Source organism: Microtus ochrogaster, linkage group LG2 (genome assembly GCF_000317375.1).
Source record: "Microtus ochrogaster isolate Prairie Vole_2 linkage group LG2, MicOch1.0, whole genome shotgun sequence".
NCBI lineage: Eukaryota > Metazoa > Chordata > Mammalia > Rodentia > Cricetidae > Microtus > Microtus ochrogaster.
This window is the reverse complement of record NC_022028.1, coordinates 5,797,560-5,812,334: the sequence shown is the minus strand read 5'-3', so window position 1 is coordinate 5,812,334 and position 14,775 is coordinate 5,797,560. Positions and strand designations below refer to the sequence as shown.

The 14,775-nt window shown below is 41.5% G+C and overlaps 1 protein-coding gene across 1 annotated transcript in view; it reads left to right on the top strand.

The window, feature by feature from the left end:
- The window catches only part of Opn5 (opsin 5), a 57,444-nt gene extending 42,943 nt beyond the window's left edge, over positions 1-14,501 (top strand). The window contains exon 8 of the mRNA XM_005359789.2: positions 13,796-14,501. Coding sequence (XP_005359846.1) covers positions 13,796-13,861 — 66 coding nt within the window. The 3' untranslated portion in view covers positions 13,862-14,501. The remainder of the gene's footprint in view (positions 1-13,795) is intronic.
- Positions 14,502-14,775: the final 274 nt, after the last annotated feature.

Here is a 14,775-nt window from a genome sequence, read left to right as displayed (position 1 = left end):
AGAAGAACTGTGGTGAGCTGTGTCCCATTAACACGTTGCTGAGTGGAGAACACAGTTTCCTACTGTAAATGCCCATGCAGAGGAACAATCAGAAATCTTACTTGGCATTCAAGATAGTCCAGAAATTCCCACTTACCTCTGCTTCCTATCTGGAGAGTGTATTTAAAGCAGAGAGAAAACTGGGTCTGTGTTGTGTCTGTTGTCTCAGAACTCAGGGGAATTGTGAGTTTTGTGCTAGTAAACATGAAACAAACAAACAAACAAACAAATGAAAAACTTCCAAACAACAACAAAATATAGCAACAGAGGTTGTTTTTTGAAGGATCATAAGAGTATTTTAACCTACCAGTCTCTCTGAGAGTGTGACTTAAATTCTTGTCACCCAAAATGTCATCTGCATATCCAGGAATTGGATGCTTCCTAAGAGCTGATTAGAAATGGAGAAAAAGCATTGAACAATTGGCTGATCCAGGATCTGCAACTTAAGACAACCTGGGTGCCCATTCATGTTGGTTAAATCGATGGTTCTCTTAAGAAGAGTATGGTTCTAAGACTTTTCGCACTGTGTATGGTGACAATCAGAACTTACCGGAGCATCTCAGCTGTGTTAAAAGTGTTGCTGGATCCCAGGAACAAGTGTTCTGTGAGCAGAGCCCTTTCTCTAGTGTGCTTTATTAGGACAATGGGACAGTAGAGCATCAGGCATCTGAGGAGAACCTTTGAGAAGACCCTTGTGGAGGGCTACAGGAAGAGTCTAGTCACCTCCTCATGGACCCAGGGAAGGAAGAGTGAGTTGCATTGGTGAGCATTTCTTCATATACAATTGTGCTAATGGGGATTATCTACTTATCCAAGGTTGTTTTTCTCCTTGATATCCAAAGTTACACTTTCCTTGTGTTTCCTACTTTGAAAGTGCCACTTGCTTCTAGCACCCCCCTGACCCACATACACACACTTCCAAATGAACAAAATCTAACTTGTTGGAGAAAGAGCAAAGCGTCCAATTCTCCTGGGAGAAAAAAAATGAACCCAGTTTGCCAGGAGGCATGTGGGGCTTTACCCAGACTGCCCAGAATTTGCTCTGGAGCTATGCATTTTGACATTTTATGTGTGTAGAGACAAATCTATGTGACAGCATAGGCTGGTGAAATATTTTAAAGTGTTAGGAATGGAGAATAATGTTATCAAGGCAGTGAGTTACAGTCCACATTCCTAGAGCAGATTAGCTGGCACTGTTCTCTAAAAATACAAGCAGGCCTGAGACTTGTACAAATACCTCCAAGGACCTGTGTTATGGTCATTTGCTACTGGCGAGGGATTGCTCAACTAAAGGATAATCTAGCCTGGGGCTGAGGCTGAGTATAAGATGCTTGTGAATTTGTTCTCTTAGGATGAGAAGGAATCAGGCACTCTTGCGAAAGAAGATACCTGTTCAAACAAGAAAAGATTTTATTTCAAAATGAGCATACATCCTAGCCCTGTCTTTTAAGCTATTTTCTGTTCCCAAAATATTGAGGACCTGAAGAAACCTAGAAGTCAGCAGTTGGCTTAGCCTGGGAACTAGACCAGATAGGCACCTGTAGAAAAAGGACTGGATCCTAGGTGTTCATGAGAAGAGCTCTGGTAGCCAAAGCACATAGGAGCTGTTCAAATATGGTAGGAAGCAGAGCAAGAAAGGTGGTGCTTGTCAGCATCCGAGCGCCAGCAGGCAAGAGTATTACCTATCCTGTTGTGTTGTAGTAGCTGCCATTGGTCAAGGCTTTGCCAATGAAGACAGACATTGGAGGACCCAGAGTTGGTGACTATGAGGGCAGAGGAGGGCAACAACTTGTTCCAGAAAAAAAACATCTGGAAAAAACTTAGCTTACAAATGCTGATATGCAAAGGTGGCAGGTATGGATGCTTTAGATTTATTTTTAAAATACTTATTTTTGCCTCCCTCCCTGGATAACAGTCTAGCAGTGGTTATTATAGCCATAATTTAGCAGGCACAACATGAACCCCGCGTACAGCATCTGTCTACTGTCTCACACTAGGGCACAGTAAGTTTCCTTTGGAGTCACATTGAGGGTCAGAAATACCTAAATAATTCTGAAGGTTGCAGACTTTCTTCTTTGTCGTCACAGTCCAGACAGGAGAGGGAAAGGAGGGGATGATGGAGTACATTCAGCAGTTCATCGTCTGGGTTTCATTTAACAAGACTCTTAGTTAACAGTCTATCAATCAATACAAGTAATTTCCAAGTAGAAGAAAATCATCTTTATCAGCCAGGCTGCTGCTTCAGTGTCTTACAGAGAATTTCAGATTAACTTCTAAGGGGCAAAATGGCTAAAATTATAGGTGAAACTGTGCTTTTCCAGATTCCCCACTGGTTTTTCTTCTGGTGACAAATATGGATTAGAATTATGGGAAATAAGAGTTAGTGAGCCCCAGATAACAGCCTATGTTATACTGATTTCAGTGAGTACACATGGTCATGGTTCAATCTCATTACGGTGGGGACACAATTAAAGGTTGGATAAAAGGTTAACACTCAGGGTGCTCACCAAGTAGAAAATTTCTCCAAGGAAAATATTAGCATCTCTCAGTTCATCACTTGCTGTGGTTAAGCCTGTTGCAGATGTCTGCAAACCATGGCACTTGGGCCAAATCTGGCTCACTGCCTGTTTTCAGAAATGAAATTGTCTTGGCACACAAACATTCATTTTTACATTGTCCATAGATGTTTGCGCTTTTGAATAGTTGAGAGACAATGTTTTTAATGCATCAACTTTTATCTCAGATTTTACAAAATCTGTACTTTAGTACTTTATATAAAATATTTTCCAAAATCTTCTTTGCTGTCTTAAAAACCCAGGGGGACAGTCTTTGCTCTCCATCAGAAAACCAAGGCATAGAGAGGTGATAAGGTCTGCTCATGGCCGAGCTGGGTTTCCCTTCTTTCAGTCAGCCTCTAGCACCTGTGCTCTGGTCTGTGGTTGACAGATCTGCTCTGCATTCAGATTTTCTTCTTTTTGTTTGCTTGCTTTAACATCTTCATCTGTAGCCCTGACAATAATTTCCTCTCTGTGTAATAGTTAAAAACGCACTGGAGGACTAAGTGAGCCTAATGAGCGGTTTGCCATTCTGTTTAAGATCCTATACACTGAGCTCTAACCCTTATAGGATAAGGAATCAGTGGTATGGGGCTGCAGTCACAGTTGAGAAGGAATTCAGGCAGGCAGCGTCAATTGAGGGCTTTCTTTAGAGGAGGCAGGCACAAAACAGTGCCTGCTTCTTATATGTGGAGAGGCCATGGTGTGGCTGAACAAACACGAGTGAGTTGAAGGCTGCATTACATCACCAACAGTGCTATGATTGCCATTACCAAGGAATCTGTAAGAATATAAAGGGATTGTTTTTGAACCACATGGTGTCTGGAGGATATGGATCTAGAGATAATCTTGGAAGAGGAAGTCTCAGGTAAGAGTTGTTCAGAAAGAGGCTTTGGGAGAGTCTTAAAACAAGAGAGTTTTGTGAGAATGAGCACACCACATATTTGAGAATAGTATTTCCAGAGTACTTCCAAGTTGGGTAGTATCCAAGGAAAGGGGTCAAAAGTCTCTGAACATCATGCCTCTGAGCTTCCGTTGTTTTTAGTTGCTGTGGAAACACATGAGTTTTTAGTGCATGTAAGTTATTTTTAGATTTCCATTTTAGATGATAGACACACTGGTCCTTGTTCTGGCCCAAATATGGCCCTATATCAGAATTACCTGCAATGGTTATTTAACATATGAATAGACTGGGCCCATTCCATAGTCCATGGACCGGTATCTGTGTGTCTATATTCAAGTGAATGTCCTAGCTAATTCTCATATAGTCTATGTTTAGAAACTTATGTCAAGTAAAGGCTGCTGAAGCCCAAAGAGTGGTGCCTGTTCTGTAGAAGAAGGATCATTACAAATTAGAACTATTTCAGAAGTAAAAATGAGCAAGTGTTGGTATTGCTTTGACGCCTGGTTATCAAAAGGACACTATTAATGGGAGGTGGCGGGGGGGGGAAGAGACAGAAATCTTTAATAAATAAATAAATTAAAAAAGGACACTATTTGTTACTTAAAAACTCCAGGCTTAGGTTGTTGACAAGAAGTAGAATTTCTCCTGCCATTCCGAACCTTGCCTATTTCAATTCATGGGCTCACCCGAGAGCGTCCCTTCTGTTCACGCTTTAATGAAACCTGCCAGTCAGCTTGGAAACAAATGCCCGGCTTATTTCCCCGGGATTCAAATTCTGCCCAGAACAGTAGGATGCAATGTGGATTAATACACATTTGCAGTCAAGAGTCTGATCCACGAGATGGCCTGTTGATGAAACTGATTGAGCAAATGCAAGACGGCGTCTGGCACAAGGCAATTCAGTTTAATTAAGAAATCTGTTTTGTGGGCAGACTGTCCACTAGAGAGCCAATGAAGACCTGTTCAGAGCCACTGTCATAGAGATGCCCTCTCCATGGGAAAGTGTTATTTGACTAAATTTTCCCCAAAAAATCGCTCTACACATTTGTTGTTTAAATGAAAGCCCTAGACTTCACAGTGCCACAAGTTCACTGTTGTTGAAAGTGGGGCAAGTGGTCCCCCATATGTGTTCAAAGACTAAGCACAGGAGAACAGCCCAGAGCTTGTCCTAACTCCAGCACAGTCTTAAGCAACATTGCATATTGGAAGAAGCATTGCTGAAGCATTCATCAGAAGTAGTTTTGGCTCCTGGTTAGTTATATCACCTTGGCTCCAGTAGCAACTGGCTTGTAAAATTGAGTATAAGACTTGGAATCTGGTCTTCAGGGCACTTGTTCTTTGACAAGAATGACTGTGTTCGGGAATGGAGAGAGTTTGCTTTCAAGAAGGAAGTTTGGCTTCTTCAGACTCCAAGAGAATAAATTGGACTTCTGAGCACAGGTGGATGGGTAAGAACTGGCCCCAGAGAGGCATGACCAGAAAGAAGCTGGAGAACCCAGTGGATTCATTGGCATATCAAAACAACCAATAGTTCAAGTGACCAGGGAGGAGGTTTTAAACAAATCCGTAGTTGACTCCAGGAAGGGTGAATGGTCAATGATTGGAAGACAAGGAAATGTTGCGGGATGAAAGTGGCATAGAGAGACAAGGGACCTGGCGTGCACCTGTGGTCAGCAGAAGAATCTAAAAGGGTTAGGATCAAAGGCACCTTGGGATTAGAGTCCACTAGAGTCTACAAGACCGTACAAAAGTCTGCAATCCTGTGGGCAACGGGGAGTTCTGAGAGAAGCTGTCCGTGCGAAGTGCTCTCACACAGTTCTTATCCTTTCGGTATATAGATCAGCCATGTAGGACTGTGCTTAATTTTGTGCTTTTGCTGAAGCCCAATTTTCGCTTCACTATAAGGAGGCTAATCAACTTGCCCGTTGATAAAGGTGCAACCAAAATGCTTATCCCTTGTATCTGCTAAGAAGGCAGGTTACAAATGCAAAGTTTTTGGTTTCCCTCTTTTATCCTAGTTATCCTGCTAGGATAAAGAAATTAATAAACAGTGTAAAAAATGGCATAACCTAGCAGCATCAAAGCCCATTATTTTATTGTAATACAGTGAGAGCGGAAGTGAGTGTTAGAAACCCACCCTTCTATGCCAGCAATGCTCAGTCCTGACTAGTGAATAAAAACCCCAGTTTTCCCCTTTTCTTTCTTTCTTTCTTTCTTTCTTTCTTTCTTTCTTTCTTTCTTTCTTTCTTTCTTTCTTTCTTTCTTTCTTTCTTCCTTTCCTCCTTTTTATCAGTCTAGTCTTGTGAAAGCTCATTTGGAAAGTGTTGGGCTGTGTGTTTATCTGGGGCAGCTTCAGGCCACATCTGGAATATGACTAGCTTCTATGCAGATGTGAACATGGATTAGTGAAAACGTGTTTTGTGACTGGAAATGCAGTGTGGCTTCATGGAGGTAGAAATGTCCTCCTAAGACAGCTTCTCCCACCTTAAAGACTGAAGCATTTGCTCTCAAAGCAGCTCAGCCTATCTATTGTGAGCTTGGAGAGCCTTTATCTCTGCAACTCAACACAACAGCTTTTTTTTTTAACCTATAAATTGGAGCAAAAGTGATGACCTTAATTTTAGAGGTAACTCTTAGGTGAAGAAGAAAGTCACTGTGCTTGGCTGGGGTAAGAGGAAAGAGGGATTTTAGAGTGTGGGAACACGCCCAAGTGCCTTATAAATTTTGATGGTATTATAAACACTAACAAGATGAATGAGAATGGCCCTCCAGGAGACCGTGAAATTGGCCACCTGGGAAATGACTAATGCAAGGACCCGGACCTCGGTGACAGGCAGGTTAGTGAGCGCCCCACAGTGAGTGTAAGCAATAAAGTGCACAGCTCACCTATGTAAGTCCCTTAACTGCTCACAATTACAAAGAATGGGGCACATTTTAAAACAATGGCATGTGAAATGAAAGAGCATTTAGGGAGAATTTGTCCAAAAGGCCAAATGTGATCACTGTCTGCTGATTTCACTTTTAGTAGGAGAAAGAATTCTTAACAATGAGTTAACACTTTGGCAAGTGAACTGCATTCTGGTCCAAATGAAACTTCCTTAGGATTCCCTGGCAGCTGGAAACCCCAAAGAGCGTTACAGTTAAAATGAAGGCTAGACTGTGGTTGGTATGTAAAATAAATGAAAAAATTATAATAATAATAATAAAAAACGATCACTAAAAAGTGAAGACTAGACAGAGGTCTTCAAGCCAAGTTCACTACTGCGTGGGGGCTGATCATGTATTTAGCCCTGCCAAAATTTGACTTGACTGAACATCAAAGATATCTGGCAGGCAGGTAAGAGAGAAGACTAATTTAAAGATGCAATTTATGCTCTAGTTTAAAATGCAGAGTCTTTCTTTCCATAAAGGCTGAGAGTATGAGCAGCGATGCTTGCATACCTCCACATACCCCACATGGACTTGCCTTGAGTGTTATCACCATGAGTGACCTCTTCTGCTTTTGAAGTGTGAGAAGAGCTTCATTTCCAAGTTTGTTAAAGAAGAGAGTTATGTACCTTTGCTTCAATAGGCGTGTAAACCCCAGGGTAGTTGCCATTTTCCTTAGATTTGTTGTAGATATTAAAAGATGGTCTGGGGCTGGTGAGATGGCTCAGAGGATAGTTGGCGCCCTGCACCAAGACTGCTCAGCTGAGTCTAAGTCCTGGGACCCCCATGGTGGAAGGAGAGGACTGACTCAGGCAAGTTTCCCTCTGCCCTCTACTCGCATGCCGTGGGGACGTGTGTGAATCCCCTGCCCCCAAAGCACAAATAAACAACTAAAATGTAAGACTCTAAAGAAAGCGACAGTCTGTCTGTATGTACACATGGATTTTTTCTGGTTTATTTAATGGGTTTTCTAAGACTTTCATGGAACTTCTTAAACATGCATGAAAGAGGACACACCGTGTGATGACATATTTCATGTTCATATTTCATAGTCATATTTTATATTCATTGCCTAGCCTCAGCAATGGCCAACTGCATGCAACCCTTCTTCCTTCATAAGCCTGGCTAGAAGACAAATAGACACAGGAATTTCCCAGGGAGGAAACAAACCAAAGCGCCATGAACTTTGAGAAACAGACACTAGATGCATTCATCCATTTTTTTTTCTTCCTCATCTCCTCAAATTTAAAAATAATTTCTAAACTATATTGATTTATTTGTGGGTTTCAAGGTAGGGAAGCACATTGCCATAGCATACATGTGGAGGTCAGAGTTTGTTCTCTCCTTCCTGTAAGCAGATCTCTGGGATGGGACTCAGATTGTCAGCCCAGTGCCTGCCTTCACCTGCTGAATCTGGCAAAGGTTGGCTCTCTTTCTCAGATTTTGAGGAGATTAACAACATAGCATAATGAAGATCCAATTTTTGAGAACAATATTTCTCAAAACATAACCCCCTGCAGCTAAGTCCTGCAGTTTCCACAGAAGGAAAGCATTCTAATCTTCAAACACGTCATGCAAAGCGTAGATAAGATGGCTTCCATTTTTGAAGAGTGGGCCTATTCATGGTCTCCTCATAGGAATTTATCTGCTTCTGAACGTAATTGATTCTGGAAATCCTTCTCACTTGAGGGTTCTACTCTTGTCATAGGGAAGACATTTAAAGAGATAACGTTTCTAACACTGATAAGACACTCACTGTGTGTTAAATTCAATATTAAATCCTCTTATATGGGTTAATTGCTTCATTCAATCCTCACTTAGGTAGTCAAGTTCATTGGGGTTTACTATGAACATATCATCATATCATGCCATTTCAGAAGAGGAAATGGAAACTCAGAAAATGCTTCCATAGTACATGAAATTGTGCAGGGTTTTCTGGGGCCGTGTGACACTCCCTGAACCTGAGCTTTCAAGCACCACAATGCCCGCGACAGGACAAATAACAGCAGCTGGTGACCTGAGGGGCTTTTGGTGGTTCTGACATAATTTGGGTTCCTTGTAGTGACAAGGTACAACAAGAAACACCAGGTAAGGGCCACTAGAATTTTGTTTAACGGTAATGTTTTCAGTTTCCATTGTACCGTGTGCTCTTGTTAGAGCTCCCTGTCTTAACTAAACTTTCCGATGCCTTGTGAAAGGGGGAGGAAGGATGGACTTTTTTTCTGGTCAGCAACTAAGGCAGAGAATGTGCAGGTCTCACACAAGGTCACAAGCACATCTTGGGACTGGAATTAGAAACTTTTATGTCCAGAGCAAGTTTCTTTTGATGCATGGTGAATATTGCTTTTACAAATAGAATGCATCCCCAGACCTGTATTGTTCTAGTTGATATAACTGGGAAGGCTAAGGGATAGAACATGGGGATGTCACCTTTACCCAGATCCACTGGACAGAGGTAAATGTTCTCCTGGGAATGCTTTCCTCAGAATCTTTTAGAGGCAGGAGTTCAAGCTTTCATTAGCATTTAAGGAAACCTGGGGCTGAGGTAGGAATGACCATAGCATCTGTTTACTCATCTGGGCTATGGAGACCCACTGATGCTCACTGGGATGCCTACCCCTGCCGTGCTCTGTAAACTCTGGTCGTTGTCTCATCATGGCATAGCCTCTGCAGAATTTGCCAGTGGTTCATTGGTAAACTTACCCATAATGTTTATGAAGAGGCCAGAATAGAATCATGGAAGAGACATCGCACCCATATCATTCTCTCTTCAAGGTCAAAGTGTTGTCTCCTAGATAACAAGTTAGTTATATTATCTAATGAGTACAAACTTATGCAAAAAGCTTATACTATACAGTTCTGTTCAATGCATCAAGGGAAGCAGGACAGTTAGTTGTATAATGGTCACAGAGAATTAAGCACCAACATTTAGCAGAGCTTTTGCAAAAAAGGGACTTTAATTCTGGCTGCGCTACACTTGCATGGAGATAAGGAACATTTGGCTGGATGACTGCTAAGAATGAGCATTATCAGTTCATTCAAGTAGGTCAAGGTAAGCAAATGTGATTTTTTTTTTCACATGCTATAATTACCAAGGATAATTCAGTTAGCTTTAGTGTTGCATGTATCTGGGCCATAAAATTATGTAATAAGCAATCATTCATTGCAGGTGATTAAAAGGGACTGTCTCTAGGTAGATAAATAAAAAGGAAAGCTAGAGAGTGAAGCATCTTGATCTCCTTACTTATTATATCCACTCTCATAATTACGAGGGGTGTAAACTTATAGCCTGCTGTTAAAAAGACAGTGCCACCAAAATTCAGCAGACAGCACTGATACTGCTGCCAGCTCTCCAGCGTCAGGGAGTTGCTTCTTATGCTTCTATAATGAGTTCTTAGGAGAATAATACTGTGAGCCTTAGTGTGCTTATTTGAAAACTGGGATATAGCCCTTAAATTATTTTTTTGTTGATCAAATAATTTAACATATGGACCATCTCCTTAGACTGACGGATAGCACAGCAAGACAGCAATAGAGCTGGAGAGGACACCACGAGGCCTGGCTTTCCTTCTAGAACTCCGGGAAGCTAACAGATGTTTCATAAAATATTCCCCCACCAATGGCTGTTGTTCTACAGTAATGTCACTGAGGGAACCTTAGAGTATAGCATAAGTGGGGAATATGCCGAGGGTTACTTCAGATGGATTTTTTCCTGTTTTTTATTTCAAATTTTTTATTTTACATACCAGCCACCATTTCCCCTTTGTCCTCTTTCCATTTCCTCCCCCAACTTCTTTTCTATTGGCTCTCTCCCCAGTCCACTTCTCAGGAAGTGTAAGGCCTCCTACGGGGAGGCAGAAGCCTGCATATCATTGAGGTCGAGCCAAGTTCCTGCCCCCTGGCAACCAGGTTAAGCAATGCATCCCGCCATAGGGAATGGGTTTCAAAAAGCCAGCTGATAGGCCTGGGACAGATCCTGGTCTCACTGCTAGGGGCCTCACAAATGGACCAAGTTACACAACTGTCACCCACAGGCAGAGGGCCTAGGTCTGCCCCATGCAGGCTCCCTAGCTGTCTGTCTCGAGTCCCATGAGCTCGGGTCAGCTTTCTCTGGCTTTCTCCATCATGATCTTGACACTGCCTACCCCACCCCTTTTTGCTCATAGCATCCTTCCTCCCTCTCTTTGACTAGAGTATTGGAGCTCAACTGGTGCTTGACTGTGGATCTTTGCATCAGATGGATTTGGTAAAGAGATAGAAAAAGTTGGCAGTGACAGCGTCATAGTTAAGAAGACAAAGGGTTGAGGAATTGGGTTGGTCAGTAAGGCATTTGAAGACCATGTATAAGGGTTTGAGTTAGAATCCCCAACACCTATAAAACGCCTATAAAAATCCAGGCACACCTGTAACCCCAGTACTGAGGGGGGTGTTTAGGAGGATAGTTGGGCTTGATCGCTACCAGCTTAGCTCTAGGTTCAATGGGGGAGCCACTCTCAAATGGCAAAGAGTGATACGGTAGGACTTCTGATTCCTTCTCTGGTTGTCAAGAGCAAATGCAGAGGTGTGAGGTGCGCAACCAACCCCCATACACCATTCGCACAAACGCTATACTAATACACCACACTTACACATATAGCTCCCTCCCCATAGCTTCTCCTCCCGTAAATAAATTCTAAAAAGAGGAAGAGGGATATATCCTCTTTCTGATCCAAAGGGGAATGCATGACTGGAAGATTGGGGCCACCGAGTTGAGGTTACAGGTTACAGTTTGTTGGGGGGACATTGAAAGGAGACGCCAACCGTGAGGTGGAGAGGGGAGGTGTTCTCTCTGATCTGGAGATGAACTCTGTAGTTCTCTATCTCATAAGTTTCCTGCGTTATCACCATATTATTCTGGATAAATTTGTGATTTGAGAAGTGCTAAATGTTCAAATTCAGCATCACCACTAATTTACTCCAGAGTAATGCAGGTTTTTTTCTTGAACTGCTAGCTCCCAAATCATGACATGGATACTTATTATTAATTATGAATACTCGGCCTTACCTTATGGCAGTCTTAATAGCTCTTATAACTTAAATTGATCTGTTCCTCTTCATCTATGATTTGCCTTGGGGTTATTTACCTTTCTTTCATTCTGTATGTCCTACTTCATGTGTGACTGGCTATTGGCTGCCTGACTGGCCCCTGGTGTCTCCCTGTTTTCATCCCTCATATTCTGGTCTCAGTCTCTAGAGAATAAACTCCTCCTCTTACTTATTCTCTCTGCCCTCCAGCCCTGCCTATCCCTTTCCTGCCTAGTTATTGACCATTCAGCTTTTTATCAGACCAACCAGGAGCCTTAGGCAGGCAAGGTGAAACAACAATACATCTTTATATAATTAAACAAATACAGCATAAACAACTGTAACACATCTCTACATAGTTTAAGTAATATTTTGCAGCATAAACAAAAGTAAACATCTTTTCCTAGTTAAAGTAGTATTCCACAACAGAATAAAATATATAAAGATTACAAATATTTTGAGTGACAAATTGAATTTTTGATGGAAAACTATTTCTTCTATAACTATGGTTGTTATAATATCAAAAAGAAACCAATTACAGACATGTGTTAGTTCACTCTAAAGAGGCTAAAGATACTTAAAACTATCAGGGAGAATTTTTAAACATTTTCTTAATAATACAATTTTATTGGCACAATGGAACAATACTATACATGTAAAAATAATCCATCACTCTTCTTCATTATTATCTTGGTATGAAAAAAATGATGTGTATCCATCTGTCTAAGGAATACCTTAACTCATGGATAAGCAAAACACTTTAAAGAGGCAAAACATCAGACAAAAATCAGGGAATCCCCAAAACACTTCAGACATTTCACTCTTAAAGACAACCCAAAGTGGATTGAACCAGGATAGGAGAATCCAGACTGAAGGCTTAGGGGTAGAGTTTAAGGGAGGTCACCAGAAGTCGTTAAGAAAAGCATATTTGCAAGATATTTCTAGAACAAACACATTTGCAGGATCCTAGATGCTAACTAGACTTCTTCCCGTAACATTCCCATTTATTAAATCAAGCTTGACAAAGAAAACTGTATGATTGTCCATCAATCATACGTTAGCTCTTATCAGCAGAGTGTATCTAACAGGTATCTATGAGGAAAGTAAAGATGTCAAAAGAAAAGTCCTACTATTGGAGTATAGAAAGTCAAGGACGTGGGGTTAGGCAAACAGCAAGAGAAGTTGTGGAATGGATCCAGAACCCTGTATGCTTGCTGTCTATGGTTCTCTCTCTGTGGGAGGCTAAGGGAGGGGTGAATGGAACAGATGCATTTCATTTGGATGACCTGGGCTTGGTGATGTTTATGCTCCTGTCTGGTGAGTGTGGCACAGAGAAGGGCTGGTTTAGCCTCTACAACATGGATTACATTGGAGGCATAATTCCACTACTCCAAGGTTATTTTATTTCAGTCTTTTTAGGGGTGAGGTTTTCTTGACATGTAGTGCATTGTCTAAAGTGTGAAATGATAAGCTAATGCTATCATAGATACACAAGATATGTGAGAATTGAAGGAAACAATCTATTTGTCTGTCTATCTATATTCATCCATCTGCCTATCACCCTTCATCTATTTAAATACATGCATGTATCTATGTATCTTTGCATCCACATGTGTATCCTTGGATACAACAGGTCCATCTCCCATCTAAGTGTTTGGTAACGATATGTGGTAATAATTGCATTATAGCTGAGGTTTTCTGAACATAGGCTATATTCTTGTGGTCCTTGAATTTACCTCAAAAACAGCAGAATGTCTTTACTCATTTTTCAGAGAGGCACAACACCATAGTTCATTCTGGTTTTAGGTTCAGCTAGGTTCAGATTCTATTCTTGAAGCTCTCCCATTCCCATTGGGCTTCATCTTTAGCATCTACCTGAGGTGCCCCAAGGTAAGCATTAAACATTTATGCTCCAGGGATCATTGCTCAAATATGGGTAAATCCATACAAGTCCAAGGCCGGCTTCAGGGAGTATGGGTTGGGGTTGTGGACCATTCGCAACAGTGGTTCTTAACCTGTGAGTCGTAACCCTGTGGGGTCACATATCAGATATTTTGCACATTAGATGTCTACATCGCAATTCATAACAGTGCCAAAATTACAGCCATGAAGCAGTAGTGAAATAATTTTCTGGCTGGGGTCACCACAACACGAGGAAGTGGGTTAAAGGGTTGCGGCTTTAGGAGGATTGAGAACCACTGAGCTCCAGCATTCTGCATCTGTGAATAGTACTGGGGAGCTGTTGAAGACGGCCTGACATTAGCAGACGTGCACACCTCAAAAATGTTGTTGTTCTCTCAAACAGAGCAGTTCCAGATTTACTAGTGCCCATGTTATGGATGGAGAGAGTCACAGTAATGACGAGAAATAGACACACCTGAGTTCTGAGGCCGAGAAACCCCGCACCTGTCCTTCAGGGCTTCAGAAATAAGTGGCCAGCTTCAAAATACTCTTTGAAATGCTGAAAAAAAACCCTTGTAGTGTATTCTTTGCATTTGTTCTTAAGTTTGAGAAAATATATGGTCAGTGTTGACTGCAGCGTTGATATTGAAGTTTAATCACAAGTACATAGCATGTGAAGTGTCCACTCTTTAGTCTTTATAGATGATTAAAGTGGTCCAAGATGAAAAGCATGTCCTCAGCCATGGGAAGGTGCATCGTCCCCTAAGCTGCCTCTTCATTGTGATATTAATAGAGCTTATGGATGCATTAATTACTGTGAACATGCCCTCGAAACCACCAACCACTTATTCTTGTAGATGGTTAGCATCTGGACCACTTATCTGGGAAGCTTCTAAAAGAATCCTCTGTCAAGTCAACCTGTATATAGCACTTGTAAGTACTCTCTATGAGAACATTCAGAAGATGCTTTAGCCTTTGACTCCTTGGTTTTGTCCCAGCTGTGTGCAGAACTGGAGAGCAGTTTGTTGACTGTACTGGGAAAGGATGGATTAGCACTTTTCAACTTTGTCCGTTGAAGATTATTTTCTTTTGAAGCCACAGCTGCTGTCCGAGTACATTTTTTTTTTAAATAAAGAAAATGTATTGCACCAATATTCGGAACCATTGTTGTTTTGTTGACATTGTTTATTTTACAGCTAAAGAGGCAGCAATATTGTGCAGCTCTGACAGGATGAAAATAAAGGTACCTTACGTTGAGGGAACCAGCCGCTGAATTGCACGATTTGGTAATTCTCCATTTGCCCATCTTGGTGATTTGTGTCAACTTCTCTAAAAGCATAGAGCTTAGGAAAAAGTGTTCAGTGGTCAGGAGTATTTCTTTTC